Source organism: Xenopus laevis, chromosome 8S (genome assembly GCF_017654675.1).
Source record: "Xenopus laevis strain J_2021 chromosome 8S, Xenopus_laevis_v10.1, whole genome shotgun sequence".
NCBI lineage: Eukaryota > Metazoa > Chordata > Amphibia > Anura > Pipidae > Xenopus > Xenopus laevis.
Window position 1 is genome coordinate 101,461,627 of NC_054386.1, and position 17,873 is coordinate 101,479,499.

Below are 17,873 nucleotides of genomic sequence, written 5' to 3' on the forward strand. Positions count from 1 at the left end.
TTTTTTTTTTTTTTTTTAAATATACAGGTATGGGATCTGATATCCGGAAGCTCGTTATCCAGAAAGTTCCTGATTACGGAAAGGCCATTTCCCATAGACTCCTTTTTATCTAGAGATGCACCGAGTCCACTATTCGGCCGAATCCCTGGTGAAAGATTCAGCCGAATACCGAACCAAAATGATTGCATGTGCAAATTAGGGGCAGAAAAGGAAAAAATGCTTTTGTGATGAAAAGTCACATGATTTCCCGCCCACCCCTAATTTACATATGCAAATTAGGATTCGGATTGGCCAGGCACAAGGATTCGGCCGAATCCAAAACTTGCTGTAAAGGCCAAATCCTGAACTGAATCCTGGATTTAGTGCATCGCTGGTTTTATCCAAATTTTTGAAAAAATATTTCCTTTTTCTGTGTAATAATAAAACAGTCGTTTGTACTTGATCCCAACTAAGATATAATTAATCCTTATTGGAGGCAAAACCAGCCTATTGGCTTTATTTCATGTTTATATGATTTTCTAGTAGACTTAAGGTATGAAGATCCACATTATGGAAAGACCCTTTATCTGGAAAACCTCAGGCCCTGAGCATTCTGGATAACAGGTCCCATATCTGTATTCAGTTTTTGACCCTAAACAGAATTTTTTTAAAAATAACAATTAAGATTTGAGCTTGCTGTTTTTAAAGGGCTAGTTCACCTGTAATTTAACTTCCATTAATTCCGAAATATCTTTTTTTTTTATCATTTTTATTATGAAATCAGCTCCGGTTGCTAAGGTGCAATTTACCCTAGTAACCAGGTGGAGGTTTGAAGTGGAGGCTGAAACATGAATAGGAGAAGGGCCTAAACAATAACAAACGTAGCCTCAAAGAGCAATTGTTTTCTGGGCTGCTGGGGTCAGTGACCCCCCATTTGAAAACTGAAAATAATTCCCAAAAACTATTTAAAAAAAAAACAAAAAACAAGAATCTTAGATTTTTATGTCGTACTAAAAGTTAAAGTAAAAGTGAACTTCCCCTTTAGGAAATGGCGTCGGATGGAGGTAAATGTGACAATAACAAAGTCCAATGTAAACTGGTGTTTTCTGATGACAAAACAAGAAAAAAACAAACAATTGGGGGTCGGAGATAAATACGAAAGTTGCAAAAAAGAAAAAAACGTAGGGAGATTTAAGGCAACGTTATCACTGCTACAGGTTTCTTTACAGTTTGGAAGTTTGACAACTAAAAAGTGTCATTTTAGGATTTTTTCCCTCTATTTTCGCTCCCCCCCCCCCAGGGACGAGACATGTGAGCAAAAGGGACAAAACGAAAGTGAGTCGGACACTTAAAGGGCCGGGACGCGGTTTTGGGATGATGGGCCCCAGATCTGGGCGGATATTGTCCATAATTATAAATTACACACAAAAAAAATGAAAAAAAGTGACACAATGCCGGAGGGGAGGTTATTGAGCGGCACAAAGGTGGGCCGCCATGAGAAGGCTCCATATTGATCTCTATATCTGTACATAAATATATATATATTTACTCGTATAATAATAATGTTGTAGCGCCAAACTCCTCGCGGCCTCACAAGCAACACAGTGCTCCCCTTCAATAGATTTATAGATTTGGATTATTTTCCTTTTTTTTTACTTATTTATAAAAAAAAAAAAAAAAGTACTGAAAAATAAAGGGGGTGAATTGATGGTTAAGGGCACCATTTACTAAGCTGTGGTTTATCCCTGCCCCGTAAATGCGCCTTTGTAAGTGTTTTTTTTCACAAAGCCGTTTGCACCATTAAGTTTCGCAGCAGTTTCTGGCGGCCGATCTCATAGTCTTCCTCGTCCACGTTGACCAGCAGTTTGATGGCCTCGTGGCCCACGGCTTGCTTGAGCGAGTCCGTGATGAAGACGCCCTTGAGGGCCTCCAATAAGGAGCCGTTGATGTAGTCGCGCCAGAAGGCGTCCAGGTAGGTGAGCTCGGAGAATTTGATGTCACAGATGATGGAGCCGAGGTCTCTGGATTTGAGGATGGTGTTGGCCTGGTTAAAACGTTCAAACTGTCGCTCCAAAGGGTCCTGCTTGTTGGAGAAGACGTTTCCCTGGAGGGCGGTCTCGTGCTGACAGTATTCTGCTCTCACTCGCAGCCGGATATCTGGGGGTCACAAATAGGAACGTCACACCCTATTCATCTGCACAACTACATCCCACTCACAGGGCATGATGGGAAGTTCTGCCCGAGGAACAGGGTCAGCACAAACCAGCCCAAAACTAGCCAAGAGTCACTACAATACCAGCCCAAAACTAGCCAAGAGTGACTTTAAGAGAAGCCCAAAACTAGCCAAGAGTCACTTCAAAATCAGCCCAAAACTAGCCAAGAGTCACTTCAATAAGAGCCCAAAACTAGCCAAGAGTCACTTCAAGAGAAGCCCAAAACTAGCCAAGAGTCACTTCAATAAGAGCCCAAAACTAGCCAAGAGTCACTTCAAGAGAAGCCCTAAACTAGCCAAGAGTCACTTCAATACCAGCCCAAAACTATCCAAGAGTCACTTCAAAACCAGCCCAAAACTAGCCAAGTCACTTCAATACAAGCCCAAAACTAGCCAAGAGTTACTTCAATAAGAGCCCAAAACTAGCCAAGAGTCACTTCAAAACCAGCCCAAAACTAGCCAAGAGTCACTTCAAAACCAGCCCAAAACTAGCCAAGAGACACTTCAAAACAAGCCCAAAACTAGCCAAGAGTCACTTCAAAACCAGCCCAAAACTAGCCAAGAGTCACTTCAAGAGAAGCCCAAAACTAGCCAAGAGTCACTTCAATACCAGCCCAAAACTAGCCAAGAGTCACTTCAAAACCAGCCCAAAACTAGCCAAGTCACTTCAATACAAGCCCAAAACTAGCCAAGAGTTACTTCAATAAGAGCCCAAAACTAGCCAAGAGTTACTTCAATAAGAGCCCAAAACTAGCCAAGAGTCACTTCAAAACCAGCCCAAAACTAGCCAAGAGTCACTTCAAAACCAGCCCAAAACTAGCCAAGAGACACTTCAAAACCAGCCCAAAACTAGCCAAGAGTCACTTCAAAACCAGCCCAAAACTAGCCAAGAGACACTTCAAAACCAGCCCAAAACTAGCCAAGAGTGACTTTAAGAGAAGCCCAAAACTAGCCAAGAGTCACTTCAAAATCAGCCCAAAACTAGCCAAGAGTCACTTCAATAAGAGCCCAAAACTAGCCAAGAGTCACTTCAAGAGAAGCCCAAAACTAGCCAAGAGTCACTTCAATAAGAGCCCAAAACTAGCCAAGAGTCACTTCAAGAGAAGCCCTAAACTAGCCAAGAGTCACTTCAATACCAGCCCAAAACTATCCAAGTCACTTCAATACAAGCCCAAAACTAGCCAAGAGTTACTTCAATAAGAGCCCAAAACTAGCCAAGAGTCACTTCAAAACCAGCCCAAAACTAGCCAAGAGTCACTTCAAAACAAGCCCAAAACTAGCCAAGAGTCACTTCAAAACCAGCCCAAAACTAGCCAAGAGTCACTTCAAGAGAAGCCCAAAACTAGCCAAGAGTCACTTCAATACCAGCCCAAAACTAGCCAAGAGTCACTTCAAAACCAGCCCAAAACTAGCCAAGTCACTTCAATACAAGCCCAAAACTAGCCAAGAGTTACTTCAATAAGAGCCCAAAACTAGCCAAGAGTTACTTCAATAAGAGCCCAAAACTAGCCAAGAGTCACTTCAAAACCAGCCCAAAACTAGCCAAGAGTCACTTCAAAACCAGCCCAAAACTAGCCAAGAGACACTTCAAAACCAGCCCAAAACTAGCCAAGAGACACTTCAAAACCAGCCCAAAACTAGCCAAGAGTCACTTCAAAACCAGCCCAAAACTAGCCAAGAGACACTTCAAAACCAGCCCAAAACTAGCCAAGAGTCACTTCAAAACCAGCCCAAAACTAGCCAAGAGTCACTTCAAGAGTAGCCCAAAACTAGCCAAGAGTTTCTTCAAAACCAGCCCAAAACTAGCCAAGAGTCACTTCAAGAGTAGCCCAAAACTAGCCAAGAGTCACTTCAAGAGTAGCCCAAAACTAGCCAAGAGACACTTCAAAACCAGCCCAAAACTAGCCAAGAGACACTTCAAAAGTAGCCAAAAACTAGCCAAGTCACTTCAATACAAGCCCAAAACTAGCCAAGAGTTACTTCAATAAGAGCCCAAAACTAGCCAAGAGTTACTTCAATAAGAGCCCAAAACTAGCCAAGAGTCACTTCAAAACCAGCCCAAAACTAGCCAAGAGTCACTTCAAAACCAGCCCAAAACTAGCCAAGAGACACTTCAAAACCAGCCCAAAACTAGCCAAGAGACACTTCAAAACCAGCCCAAAACTAGCCAAGAGTCACTTCAAAACCAGCCCAAAACTAGCCAAGAGACACTTCAAAACCAGCCCAAAACTAGCCAAGAGTCACTTCAAAACCAGCCCAAAACTAGCCAAGAGTCACTTCAAGAGTAGCCCAAAACTAGCCAAGAGTTTCTTCAAAACCAGCCCAAAACTAGCCAAGAGTCACTTCAAGAGTAGCCCAAAACTAGCCAAGAGTCACTTCAAGAGTAGCCCAAAACTAGCCAAGAGACACTTCAAAACCAGCCCAAAACTAGCCAAGAGACACTTCAAAAGTAGCCAAAAACTAGCCAAGAGTTACTTCAAAACCAGCCCAAAACTAGCCAAGAGTCACTTCAAGAGTAGCCAAAAACTAGCCAAGAGTTTCTTCAAAACCAGCCCAAAACTAGCCAAGAGTCACTTCAAAACCAGCCCAAAACTAGCCAAGAGACACTTCAAAACCAGCCCAAAACTAGCCAAGAGTCACTTCAAAACCAGCCCAAAACTATCCAAGAATCACTTCAAAACCAGCCCAAAACTAGCCAAGAGTCACTTCAAAATCAGCCCAAAACTAGCCAAGAGTCACTTCAATAAGAGCCCAAAACTAGCCAAGAGTCACTTCAAGAGAAGCCCAAAACTAGCCAAGAGTCACTTCAATAAGAGCCCAAAACTAGCCAAGAGTCACTTCAATAAGAGCCCAAAACTAGCCAAGAGTCACTTCAAGAGAAGCCCTAAACTAGCCAAGAGTCACTTCAATACCAGCCCAAAACTATCCAAGAGTCACTTCAAAACCAGCCCAAAACTATCCAAGAGTCACTTCAAAACCAGCCCAAAACTAGCCAAGTCACTTCAATACAAGCCCAAAACTAGCCAAGAGTCACTTCAAAACCAGCCCAAAACTAGCCAAGAGACACTTCAAAACCAGCCCAAAACTAGCCAAGAGTCACTTCAAAACCAGCCCAAAACTAGCCAAGAGACACTTCAAAACCAGCCCAAAACTAGCCAAGAGTCACTTCAAAATCAGCCCAAAACTAGCCAAGAGTCACTTCAATAAGAGCCCAAAACTAGCCAAGAGTCACTTCAAGAGAAGCCCAAAACTAGCCAAGAGTCACTTCAATAAGAGCCCAAAACTAGCCAAGAGTCACTTCAAGAGAAGCCCTAAACTAGCCAAGAGTCACTTCAATACCAGCCCAAAACTAGCCAAGTCACTTCAATACAAGCCCAAAACTAGCCAAGAGTTACTTCAATAAGAGCCCAAAACTAGCCAAGAGTCACTTCAAAACCAGCCCAAAACTAGCCAAGAGTCACTTCAAAACCAGCCCAAAACTAGCCAAGAGACACTTCAAAACCAGCCCAAAACTAGCCAAGAGTCACTTCAAAACCAGCCCAAAACTAGCCAAGAGTCACTTCAAAACCAGCCCAAAACTAGCCAAGAGTCACTTCAAGAGAAGCCCAAAACTAGCCAAGAGTCACTTCAGTACCAGCCCAAAACTAGCCAAGAGTCACTTCAAAACCAGCCCAAAACTAGCCAAGTCACTTCAATACAAGCCCAAAACTAGCCAAGAGTTACTTCAATAAGAGCCCAAAACTAGCCAAGAGTTACTTCAATAAGAGCCCAAAACTAGCCAAGAGTCACTTCAAGAGTAGCCCAAAACTAGCCAAGAGTTTCTTCAATACCAGCCCAAAACTAGCTAAGAGTCACTTCAAGAGTAGCCCAAAACTAGCCAAGAGACACTTCAAAACCAGCCCAAAACTAGCCAAGAGTCACTTCAAAACCAGCCCAAAACTAGCCAAGAGACACTTCAAAACCAGCCCAAAACTAGCCAAGAGACACTTCAAAACCAGCCCAAAACTAGCCAAGAGTCACTTCAAAACCAGCCCAAAACTAGCCAAGAGTCACTTCAAGAGTAGCCCAAAACTAGCCAAGAGTTTCTTCAAAACCAGCCCAAAACTAGCCAAGAGTCACTTCAAGAGTAGCCCAAAACTAGCCAAGAGTTTCTTCAATACCAGCCCAAAACTAGCTAAGAGTCACTTCAAGAGTAGCCCAAAACTAGCCAAGAGACACTTCAAAACCAGCCCAAAACTAGCCAAGAGACACTTCAAAAGTAGCCAAAAACTAGCCAAGAGTTACTTCAAAACCAGCCCAAAACTAGCCAAGAGTCACTTCAAGAGTAGCCAAAAACTAGCCAAGAGTTTCTTCAAAACCAGCCCAAAACTAGCCAAGAGTCACTTCAAAACCAGCCCAAAACAAGCCAAGAGACACTTCAAAACCAGCCCAAAACTAGCCAAGAGTCACTTCAAAACCAGCCCAAAACTAGCCAAGAATCACTTCAAAACCAGCCCAAAACTAGCCAAGAGTCACTTCAAAACCAGCCCAAAACTAGCCAAGAGTCACTTCAAAACCAGCCCAAAACTAGCCAAGAGACACTTCAAAACCAGCCCAAAACTAGCCAAGAGTCACTTCAAAACCAGCCCAAAACTAGCCAAGAGACACTTCAAAACCAGCCCAAAACTAGCCAAGAGTCACTTCAAAACCAGCCCAAAACTAGCCAAGAGACACTTCAATACCAGCCCAAAACTAGCTAAGAGTCACTTCAAGAGTAGCCCAAAACTAGCCAAGAGACACTTCAAAACCAGCCCAAAACTAGCCAAGAGACACTTCAAAAGTAGCCAAAAACTAGCCAAGAGACACTTCAAAACCAGCCCAAAACTAGCCAAGAGTCACTTCAAGAGTAGCCAAAAACTAGCCAAGAGTCACTTCAAAACCAGCCCAAAACTAGCCAAGAATCACTTCAAAACCAGCCCAAAACTAGCCAAGAGTCCCTTCAAAACCAGCCCAAAACTAGCCAAGAGTCCCTTCAAAACCAGCCCAAAACTAGCCAAGAGTCACTTCAAAACCAGCCCAAAACTAGCCAAGAGTCCCTTCAAAACCAGCCCAAAACTAGCCAAGAGACACTTCAAAACCAGCCCAAAACTAGCCAAGAGTCACTTCAAAACCAGCCCAAAACTAGCCAAGAATCACTTCAAAACCAGCCCAAAACTAGCCAAGAGTCCCTTCAAAACCAGCCCAAAACTAGCCAAGAGTCACTTCAAAACCAGCCCAAAACTAGCCAAGAGTCACTTCAAAACCAGCCCAAAACTAGCCAAGAGACACTTCAAAACCAGCCCAAAACTAGCCAAGAGTCCCTTCAAAACCAGCCCAAAACTAGCCAAGAGTCCCTTCAAAACCAGCCCAAAACTAGCCAAGAGTCCCTTCAAAACCAGCCCAAAACTAGCCAAGAGTCCCTTCAAAACCAGCCCAAAACTAGCCAAGAGTCACTTCAAAACCAGCCCAAAACTAGCCAAGAGTCCCTTCAAAACCAGACCAAAACTAGCCAAGAGTCCCTTCAAAACCAGCCCAAAACTAGCCAAGAATCACTTCAAGAGTAGCCAAAAACTAGCCAAGAGACACTTCAATACCAGCCCAAAACTAGCCAAGAGTCACTTCAAAATAAGTTTTTTAAATTTTTCCATGAAGCAAAATGTTACAGATTCACCAGTCACCAGGGGGGTAACTACAGAGGGGGCCAGGAGGTATAGGGGCCCATAAGGCCTAATTTCTATACAATTTCAATAAATATTAGTAAAACAACTCAACCTCTGGACATTTTCGTAGATAACAGATTTTTGCCTCAAAATTGAGGAAAGTCACCGGGTACATGTTTGAATGGGACCAGAGACTGGGGTACAGAGTCCAAAATCTGGTAACTCCCATTGCATGCTGGGTTTTGTAGTCTTACATTAAGCTTGGCAAAAGGTTAAACAAAGACTACATTACCCAACATGCATTGGGAGACACAGGCTCGTCACATTACGGGAAGGAAAAAAATTTGTCTGGTTTCCAAAGTACAAACCAGACAAAAGGCCAAAAAGTAGCCCAAATCTTGGTAAGTTTGTACTTTCAAAACCCGCCTGGGCTTTAAATTAGTAGCCCACCAACCTGGCAAGTGTGGCAACCAGAGACTGTTACACTTGTATTTGAACATTCAGCCTGTGGGGGGCGCTGGGGTCCTTACCACAGGTCTGTTTCTCCTTGGGGTCAGGGGTGATGGACTTCCTCCTTTTCCGCTGGCTGCTGAGTGGGGGTCGGCCGCGGGTGGGTCGCTTTGTGCAGATCTGGGGTCCAGACGGGGAGGAGCAGACGACAGGGTGGTGAGGGGGTGCTGAGGGGCAATAGAAAAGGTGACATTAATAATAAGCTGGGGAGCTCCATGGCCACGCCCCCATGTGCCGCGGAGAAGAGTAAAGGGGATGAAAGCAAAGGAAACGATGAAAGGGTTAAAGGACCAGTAACATCAACACTTTTTTAAAAAAAATTCGTTAGTATACATTGAAAAAACCCACCAAGACAAATCAAACTTTAAAATCGCAAAATAACTTGCCGAAACTCCGCTTGCGCTCCTCTTCAGAAAAGGCAACGATCGATGGTGCGGCACTCGATCTCTCCTCCCTGACTATCTCCTATAAGGAAAGCAGGGAGGAGAAATCGAGTGCCGCACAATGGATCGCCGCCTTTTCTGAAGAGGAGCGCAAGCGGAGTTTCGGCAAGTTATTTTGCGATTTTAAAGTGTGATTTGTCTTGGTTGTTTTTTTTTTTTTTTTTCAAATGTATACTAACGAATTTATTTTTAAAAAGTGTTGATGTTACTGGTCCTTTAAGTAGCACAGACACTTCTATTATTCACTAGCTAGGCTTAAAGGGGTAGTTCATCTTTAAGGTAACTTTTAGGCCAATTCTAGGCAGCATTTCAGTTGGTCCTCATTATTTATTTTCTATAGTTTTTGAATTATTTGCCTTCTTCTTCTGAATCCTACCAGCTTTCAAATGGGGGTCGCTGACCCCATGTAAAAAAACAAATGCTCTGTAAGGCTACACATTTATTTTTATTGTTACTTTTTATTCCTCGTCTTTTCATTCAGTCCCTCTCCTATTCATATTCCAGTCTTATTAACATCAATGTATGGTTGCTAGAGTCATTTGGACCTTAGCAACCAGATGGCTGAAATTACAAACTGGAGAGCTGCCGCATAAAAAGCTAAAAAAAAAAAAAAAAAAAGCAAAAACCACGAATAATTAAAAATGAAAACCAATTGTAGCTTGTCTCAGAATCTCACTCTCTACATCATACCAACAGTTAGTTTAAAGGTGAACCACCAGCTTTAAGTCTAGTAACCCATAGCAACCAGATGCTTGCCTTCAAACAGCAAATGCTACTGGCCGCTTGGTTGCCATCAGTCAAGAAGCAGACATTGCCCCTCCCATTATCCTGTGGCTGAGTAATACTCGTTACCTGGCGTGCGCGGCTGCTCACTGTCTGTCTCTGTGCTGCCGTGGCCCCGCGGCGTGACGTAGTGAATAGACGTCTCCTCCAGGTATTTGTCCACCAGGTCCGGACACACTGATGGGAAGGACAGACAGATACGATCAGCATATGTTGAACTACAAGAGCGCTGTGGATATTATTTATAATACACCCAATATAAAGCAGTAGACACACGACCCCAGGGTCATACCTGTAGGTACCACTACACTAGGCTAGGGGGCGCTACAACAATCCCACGGGCATATGACACTTCAAATCACTGGGTTATGACCACTCCCAAGTGCAGTGACTGGACCACACTCTCATTGTGGCAAACACAGAATAAGGGCCCACTGGGGCCAGGGATAGTGTTTATACATAAACTACTTTAAAGGACAACTACTTTTGCCCACTTTTGTTTGCCCCTCCCCTGGCACGGACATTACACACATGCAGAGAAACATGCACAAAAACTATGCGGCAGCACAAGCATTGCTACCTTCATTCTCATTGGCTGCTCACTCATTTAGGGAAGCTCGGCTTATGTTTCTCCTTAAATCAGATGAGGGTCAGCTGGTTGACGAGAGCAAAAAAAAAGCTGAGATTTTGAACTCATATTTTTCGTCTGTCTACACAGATTAGGAACCAGTTAATGAAGGTTTCCTTCTTGATAGTTCCAATTCTAGTAATACAACGAATGATGCATGGTTCACACACGAGGAAATTCAAAAGAGACTAGAACATGTTAAGATAAACAAAGGTCCAGGGCCAGATGGTATTCATCCCAGGATACTTAGCGAGCTTAGCTCTGTGATTGCCAAACCTCTTTAGGCAATGGAGGTCTGGCATAGTGCCGCGAGACTAGCGAATTGCTAATGTGGTGCCTCTATTCAAAAAAGGATCCCGTTCTCAGCCTCTATAGGCCAGTTAGTCTGACATTAGTGGTAGGAAAGCTTTTCAAAGGGTTAATAAAGGATAAGATACTGGACTTTGTAGCAAATCATAATACTATGAGTGTGTGCCAGCATGGTTTTATGTGTAATAGATCTTGCCAGACTAACTAAATTTCTTTTTATGAGAAGGTGAGCAGGGACCTTGATTCTGGGATGGCAGTGGATGTGATTTACTTAGACTTTGCTAAAGCATTTGATACAGTGCCACACAGAAGGATCTTGGGGCTTTTGTAGATAACAAGTTGTCTAATTCTGGGCAGTGTCATTCTGTGGCTACTAAAGCAAATAAAGTTCTGTCTTGTATAAAAAAAAGGGCATTAACTCAAGGGATGAAAACATAATTGTGTCTCTTTATAGGTCCCTGGTGAGGCCTCATCTGGAGTATGGGGGCAGTTTTGGACTCCAGTCCTTAAGAGGGATATAAATGAGCTGGAGAGAGTGCAGAGACTAAGTGCAACTAAACTGGTTAGAGGGAGGGAAGAGTTAAATTATGAGGGGAGACTGACAAGGTTGGGGTTGTTTTCTCTGGGGGAAAAAAGGCGCTTGTGAGGGGACATGATTAGACTTTACAAGTACATTAGAGGACATTATAGACAAATAGCAGGAGACTTTTTTACCCATAAAGAGAATCACGTACCAGAGGCCTCCCCTTCAGACTAGAGGAAAAGAAGTTTCATTTAAAGGAACAGAGTAGGGGGTTCATCACAGTCAGGACAGTGAGGTTGGGGAATGCACTGCCGGGTGATGATTCAGTTAATGACTATAAGAGGGACTTGGATGATTTCTTGGACAGACATAATACAAAGGCTATTGTGATACTAAACTCTATAGTTAGTATAGATATGGGTATATATCATTTATGTGACAGTAGGGAGGGGTGTGTGTATGGGGCTGGGTTTTCATTTGGAGGGGTTGGACTTGATGGACTTTTGTCTTTTTTCAACCCAATGTAAATCCAGCCAATGATCTCTCAGTATTAGACCGTCAGCTTTTCTGGATCAGCTATAGAGGGGAATTGGAGCAGACAAGCTCCTCCTCTATTGTGTCAGAGTATAAGGACCTGGTACCACACACAGGCAATTTACATCTACACTGATTGTCAGTGTTTTCGGGTGAGGATCGAACACAAGCAATAGGGGTATTGGTGCTCAACCCAATCGGACTTTGCTAATGACCCACAATGGACGGCTGATACAGCTGCAGCGGTTGCTCTTTCAACCTGAAACAACTTCGGCTCCTCTAAGTGTAGGGTTTATTTACCCTTTGAAATCATGGGTAGCCTGGGATATTTTATTGTAATATTGAGAGGCATTATCCTTTAGTGAGAACACGAGGTGCAGTTTGCTGTGGAACTGTCACTTTATTTCAGGGAATATCAGCTCACCTGCACCTCCGCCTGCCTTCACAGCCAATCATATCTATGGCATTGTTACAGAGCATTCTGGGTAACTGTCCATCATGCAACGTATGGCGAGGAGTCCCCGGGTGTCATGGACTGATAAGATATAATGTGGCAGGTACAACTAACTGGGCTGGTATCTGACCAATCAGCCAACAGGAGGGACATCCAATTCTATAGGATAAGTTTACCTTTAATGGAGACATTTAGTGTAATAAAATAAGAATGTACCAGTGCGTTATACTCATTTAGATGTAGAAGAATTCTGCTTAATGGGTTTCATTTATTGAATATTTCTGCAAAAAACCCTAATAATCCCTTCTCTTCCTGCTTTCCCAGGCTGTGCTCTCAGCTCACTGCACTGTAGGACAGGAACCAATCAGCAGCTAGCAGGACCTGATAGGGAACTGAAGCCTGTCTGTGCTTGTGTGACTGCAAGGCTGTGATTGGCTGTCCCCCTCCTACTGTGCTTCTGCCAGGGACCGTGAACCCCTCATTAAAGACAATATTAATTTTTAGCACCATGTAAAATAACACCATATATCACTCATAATTACCTACAAAATTACGTATATTTCATTTATCCTATATGTCTCCTTTATAATAAGTGAATGTAGAATTGATGAGGGGGCTATTCTAAGCATTTTTGTAATTTAAACATAGTTTATTTTGTTTTTATTCCAAAAGATATTAAGGGATACATGTACTGTTAATATGAATGAATTTAGTTACAACAGCGCCACCTGCTGGTCAGTTTCCCACCAGTCTGACCAGCAAGTAGTCAAGGAAGTTGTCAGGAGAAAGAAAGAGGCTGATGTTCTTCTGCTTAGGAATAAAATTAGAAACCTTTCTCACATCTTTCCTAAACAGATTAGAGGGGGCGGGGCACCTGATCTTCCCACCAGGAGTTACACAGTTAAACCGGGTTCATTCTGAGCATGCTTCCGGTTGCCAAGAGAAGATTAAGTAGCAACGACCCTGCTCCATGGCTCTGCACTTTCTGATGGGGCAGTTTTGGGAGGGAGGCTCCTCAGCAGGTACTAACTTACACTGAGTCACAATAAGTAAGAACTGCCTAGCAAACAATATGGCAGCTTTCTTTCCACTCACCCGCCCTCCTTCTCTTGAGCGTGACGTAGGGCAGCAGGTCGTGCCTCGTGATGATCCTCAGGAGCTGAAGGACCTGCCGGAAGTTGGTCTCATCGCAACGGCCCTGCCTTTCAAGGGCCAACAAGAAGTCCCGCCCACTGCGAATCATCCCCCTCTCATAGTCATCAATAACGTCCACAAAAAGGAAGGAGAGAACTCGCACGTCCCTGTGAGTCAAGTGAGTCCCAACAATGTCAAACATGCGATGAAGACTGTACAGTCCATGCTCCCGATCCCCGTTCTCTTCTGGCCACGCCTCCTCCCGACTCCTCTTCAAATTGGCCATAACAAGAGTTCAACAGCTCCTCCCAGTCCCCTCCCACTCCCCTCCCAGCGTGCTAATGGTATCTCCCAGCCTATCGGCAACCTACGGAGAGAAAGAGAAGAATTAAAGGTGCAGTAAAAACAACATGTACATTTATATATGACAGCTCCTCCCATATGTATAAATACAAATATACAGAGAAGGAATGTTCTGGGCACACAATAAGCTATACCCTCATACTGTACTGTCTAAGGGAATCAATATGGCACCTCCTCCTCCCATATGTATAAATACAAATATACAGAGAAGGAATGTTCTGGGCACACAATAAGTTATACCCTCATACTGTACTGTCTAAGGGAATCAATATGGCACCTCCTCCTCCCATATGTATAAATACAAATATACAGAGAAGGAATGTTCTGGGCACACAATAAGCTATACCCTCATACTGTACTGTCTAAGGGAATCAATATGGCACCTCCTCCCATAGAGACACTTAGAGGCACATTTATTTCAAAACTCCAGTAAACTCTCATGAATTCGAAATTCTACCAATCTAACTTTATTTTAAAAAAAATAATTTTTTTTTTAACATAGATAAAATGTAAACGACCCGAAAACTCAAATAGAATTTGAATCAATTTCACCAATATCCAGACAGGTGCAGTTGCCTTTAGTGTTTTGAGGACTGCTGCTTACAATGGGGATCAGATAGGATCTGTGCAGCCACTGGGACAGAATGTTCTGTTATACAGATAGCTAGAATCTCAGCTGCCATAAAGCAGGACAGGACTGCTGCTTACAATGGGGATCAGATAGGATCTGTGCAGCCACTGGGACAGAATGTTCTGTTATACAGATAGCTAGAATCTCAGCTGCCATAAAGCAGGACAGGACTGCTGCTTACAATGGGGATCAGATAGGATCTGTGCAGTCACTGGGACAGAATGTTCTGTTATACAGATAGCTAGAATCTCAGCTGCCATAAAGCAGGACAGGACTGCTGCTTACAATGGGGATCAGATAGGATCTGTGCAGCCACTGGGACAGAATGTTCTGTTATACAGATAGCTAGAATCTCAGCTGCCATAAAGCAGGACAGGACTGCTGCTTACAATGGGGATCAGATAGGATCTGTGCAGCCACTGGGACAGAATGCTCTGTTATACAGATAGCTAGAATCTCAGCTGCCATAAAGCAGGACAGGACTGCTGCTTACAATGGGGATCAGATAGGATCTGTGCAGCCACTGGGACAGAATGCTCTGTTATACAGATAGCTAGAATCTCAGCTGCCATAAAGCAGGACAGGACTGCTGCTTACAATGGGGATCAGATAGGATCTGTGCAGCCACTGGGACAGAATGTTCTGTTATACAGATAGCTAGAATCTCAGCTGCCATAAAGCAGGACAGGACTGCTGGGATACAGACACAATATTGAGGGAGGGAGAGGTTTGTGGGGACAACACTGGGGAAGGGACAGACAATTCAGGGGGCAGGACTGGTGAGGCTCAGGGGCCCAGTCAGGGGCAGTAGTTGGGGGAGGGGCGGGGCAGTAGTTGGGGGAGGGGCGGGGCAGTGAGGCAGTAGGATCAGTACAGGGGAGGCTCAGGACACAGAGGGAGGAGGCAGAACGGACTGGCTGGTGGGAGAGACAGGGCTGTGAGGCAACACGAGGGTCTCTTACCTCTCCGGCTGCAACTCCCGCCCCACGGGCAGGTCCGGGTGTCTCTCTGCTCTCAGGACGGGGCAGCCATTATAGATCCGTCAGCTTCAATATCAGCAACAGTACAGGGAGTCGGGAACATCCGGGCACCGCTGCCGGGGTGGAGAGGAAGAGCCGTTGGAAGAGGAGGAGTCCTGGCTAATAATTGGTCCTTCGCGCTTTCTGTACTTCGGCTTCAGTCCCATAGGAAAGACAGCGAGCAGGCGGCCACCTTAACTAAGGGCGGCGTCAGGTCAACATCCGGTACTAGGCGTGAGCTTCAGCGCTATCCACCTCAAGGGATGTGGCCGCCATGTTGCTAATGGGCAGACTGGCAGCGAGAAAATATTGAGAAGGATTTATAGTTCGTCTTTTTTTTAATACAAAAAAAGAATTTTGATTTAAATTAATAAATTCCCAGTTCCGCTCTGGGAGCCGTCACACAGCATACTGGCGAGTATGAGACTGATCACTAGCAGCAGCAGCAGAAATAGTCCATGGACTTAAAATACTGAGTGGAAGGCGGATCCGACTGTAGGCGGGGCCTATATCTCTTGCACAGAGATCAGTATCTGTCTGATGTCACCCTGGTGATGTCACAAGTAGTTATTTTGTCTATAATAGGCTGTTCCTTAGTACACCTCTGCCATCTCTGATGTCACTGCTTACATCATCATTTTCTCTCATCTTTCTATGACCTCAAGTCATATGCATATGATTATTATTTCTGATTATTCCTTTTATGAGTGCATTGGCCAAGTGTGGGACTAAGCCCCTCCCTTCATTTGACCATGGGAAAGAGAACAGCCCAGGAGCAGGAAGTACAGAGAATCAGAGCTCTGTACCTGGGTAAGTACTGGGGGAGATTGGATTCACTTACCCAGGGGGAGGTTCCTGTCTGACCATGGGAAAGAGAACAGCCCAGGAGCAGGAAGTACAGAGAATCAGAGCTCTGTACCTGGGTAAGTACTGGGGGAGATTGGATTCACTTACCCAGGGGGAGGTTCCTGTCTGACCATGGGAAAGAGAACAGCCCAGGAGCAGGAAGTACAGAGAATCAGAGCTCTGTACCTGGGTAAGTACTGGGGGAGATTGGATTCACTTACCCAGGGGGAGGTTCCTGTCTGACCATGGGAAAGAGAACAGCCCAGGAGCAGGATGTACAGAGAATCAGAGCTCTGTACCTGGGTAAGTACTGGGGGAGATTGGATTCACTTACCCAGGTGGAGGTTCCTGTCTGACCATGGGAAAGAGAACAGCCCAGGAGCAGGAAGTACAGAGAATCAGAGTTCTGTACCTGGGTAAGTATTGGGGGAGATTGGATTCACTTACCCAGGGGGAGGTTCCTGTCTGACCATGGGAAAGAGAACAGCCCAGGAGCAGGAAGTACAGAGAATCAGAGCTCTGTACCTGGGTAAGTACTGGGGGAGATTGGATTCACTTACCCAGGGGGAGGTTCCTGTCTGACCATGGGAAAGAGAACAGCCCAGGAGCAGGAAGTACAGAGAATCAGAGCTCTGTACCTGGGTAAGTACTGGGGGAGATTGGATTCACTTACCCAGGGGGAGGTTCCTGTCTGACCATGGGAAAGAGAACAGCCCAGGAGCAGGAAGTACAGAGAATCAGAGCTCTGTACCTGGGTAAGTACTGGGGGAGATTGGATTCACTTACCCAGGGGGAGGTTCCTGTCTGACCATGGGAAAGAGAACAGCCCAGGAGCAGGATGTACAGAGAATCAGAGCTCTGTACCTGGGTAAGTACTGGGGGAGATTGGATTCACTTACCCAGGTGGAGGTTCCTGTCTGACCATGGGAAAGAGAACAGCCCAGGAGCAGGAAGTACAGAGAATCAGAGCTCTGTACCTGGGTAAGTACTGGGGGAGATTGGATTCACTTACCCAGGGGGAGGTTCCTGTCTGACCATGGGAAAGAGAACAGCCCAGGAGCAGGAAGTACAGAGAATCAGAGCTCTGTACCTGGGTAAGTACTGGGGGAGATTGGATTCACTTACCCAGGGGGAGGTTCCTGTCTGACCATGGGAAAGAGAACAGCCCAGGAGCAGGAAGTACAGAGAATCAGAGCTCTGTACCTGGGTAAGTACTGGGGGAGATTGGATTCACTTACCCAGGGGGAGGTTCCTGTCTGACCATGGGAAAGAGAACAGCCCAGGAGCAGGATGTACAGAGAATCAGAGCTCTGTACCTGGGTAAGTACTGGGGGAGATTGGATTCACTTACCCAGGTGGAGGTTCCTGTCTGACCATGGGAAAGAGAACAGCCCAGGAGCAGGAAGTACAGAGAATCAGAGTTCTGTACCTGGGTAAGTATTGGGGGAGATTGGATTCACTTACCCAGGGGGAGGTTCCTGTCTGACCATGGGAAAGAGAACAGCCCAGGAGCAGGAAGTACAGAGAATCAGAGCTCTGTACCTGGGTAAGTACTGGGGGAGATTGGATTCACTTACCCAGGGGGAGGTTCCTGTCTGACCATGGGAAAGAGAACAGCCCAGGAGCAGGAAGTACAGAGAATCAGAGCTCTGTACCTGGGTAAGTACTGGGGGAGATTGGATTCACTTACCCAGGGGGAGGTTCCTGTCTGACCATGGGAAAGAGAACAGCCCAGGAAGTAGACAGTAGACTTGGTTGACAATGAGACCCTTACACTTCTGAATAAGTGGCCAATATCTGTATGTGGGACAGCTGTGTGTGTGCAGG

At 44.9% G+C, this 17,873-nt stretch overlaps 1 protein-coding gene across 2 annotated transcripts; it reads right to left on the reverse strand.

Annotated features, from left to right (window-relative positions):
- Window positions 1-964: 964 nt before the first annotated feature.
- On the reverse strand, window positions 965-15,974 carry dedd.S (death effector domain containing S homeolog). Of its 2 annotated transcripts, XM_018232095.2 has the most exons (5): window positions 15,144-15,974; window positions 13,149-13,554; window positions 9,675-9,782; window positions 8,400-8,546; window positions 965-2,136 (listed from the first exon to the last, which is right to left on the reverse strand). In XM_018232095.2, exons 2-5 carry the CDS (start codon window positions 13,471-13,473, stop codon window positions 1,760-1,762), a joined length of 957 nt encoding a protein of 318 aa, XP_018087584.1. In that variant the 5' UTR covers window positions 13,474-13,554; window positions 15,144-15,974; the 3' UTR covers window positions 965-1,759.
- Between the last annotated feature and the right edge of the window lie 1,899 nt (window positions 15,975-17,873).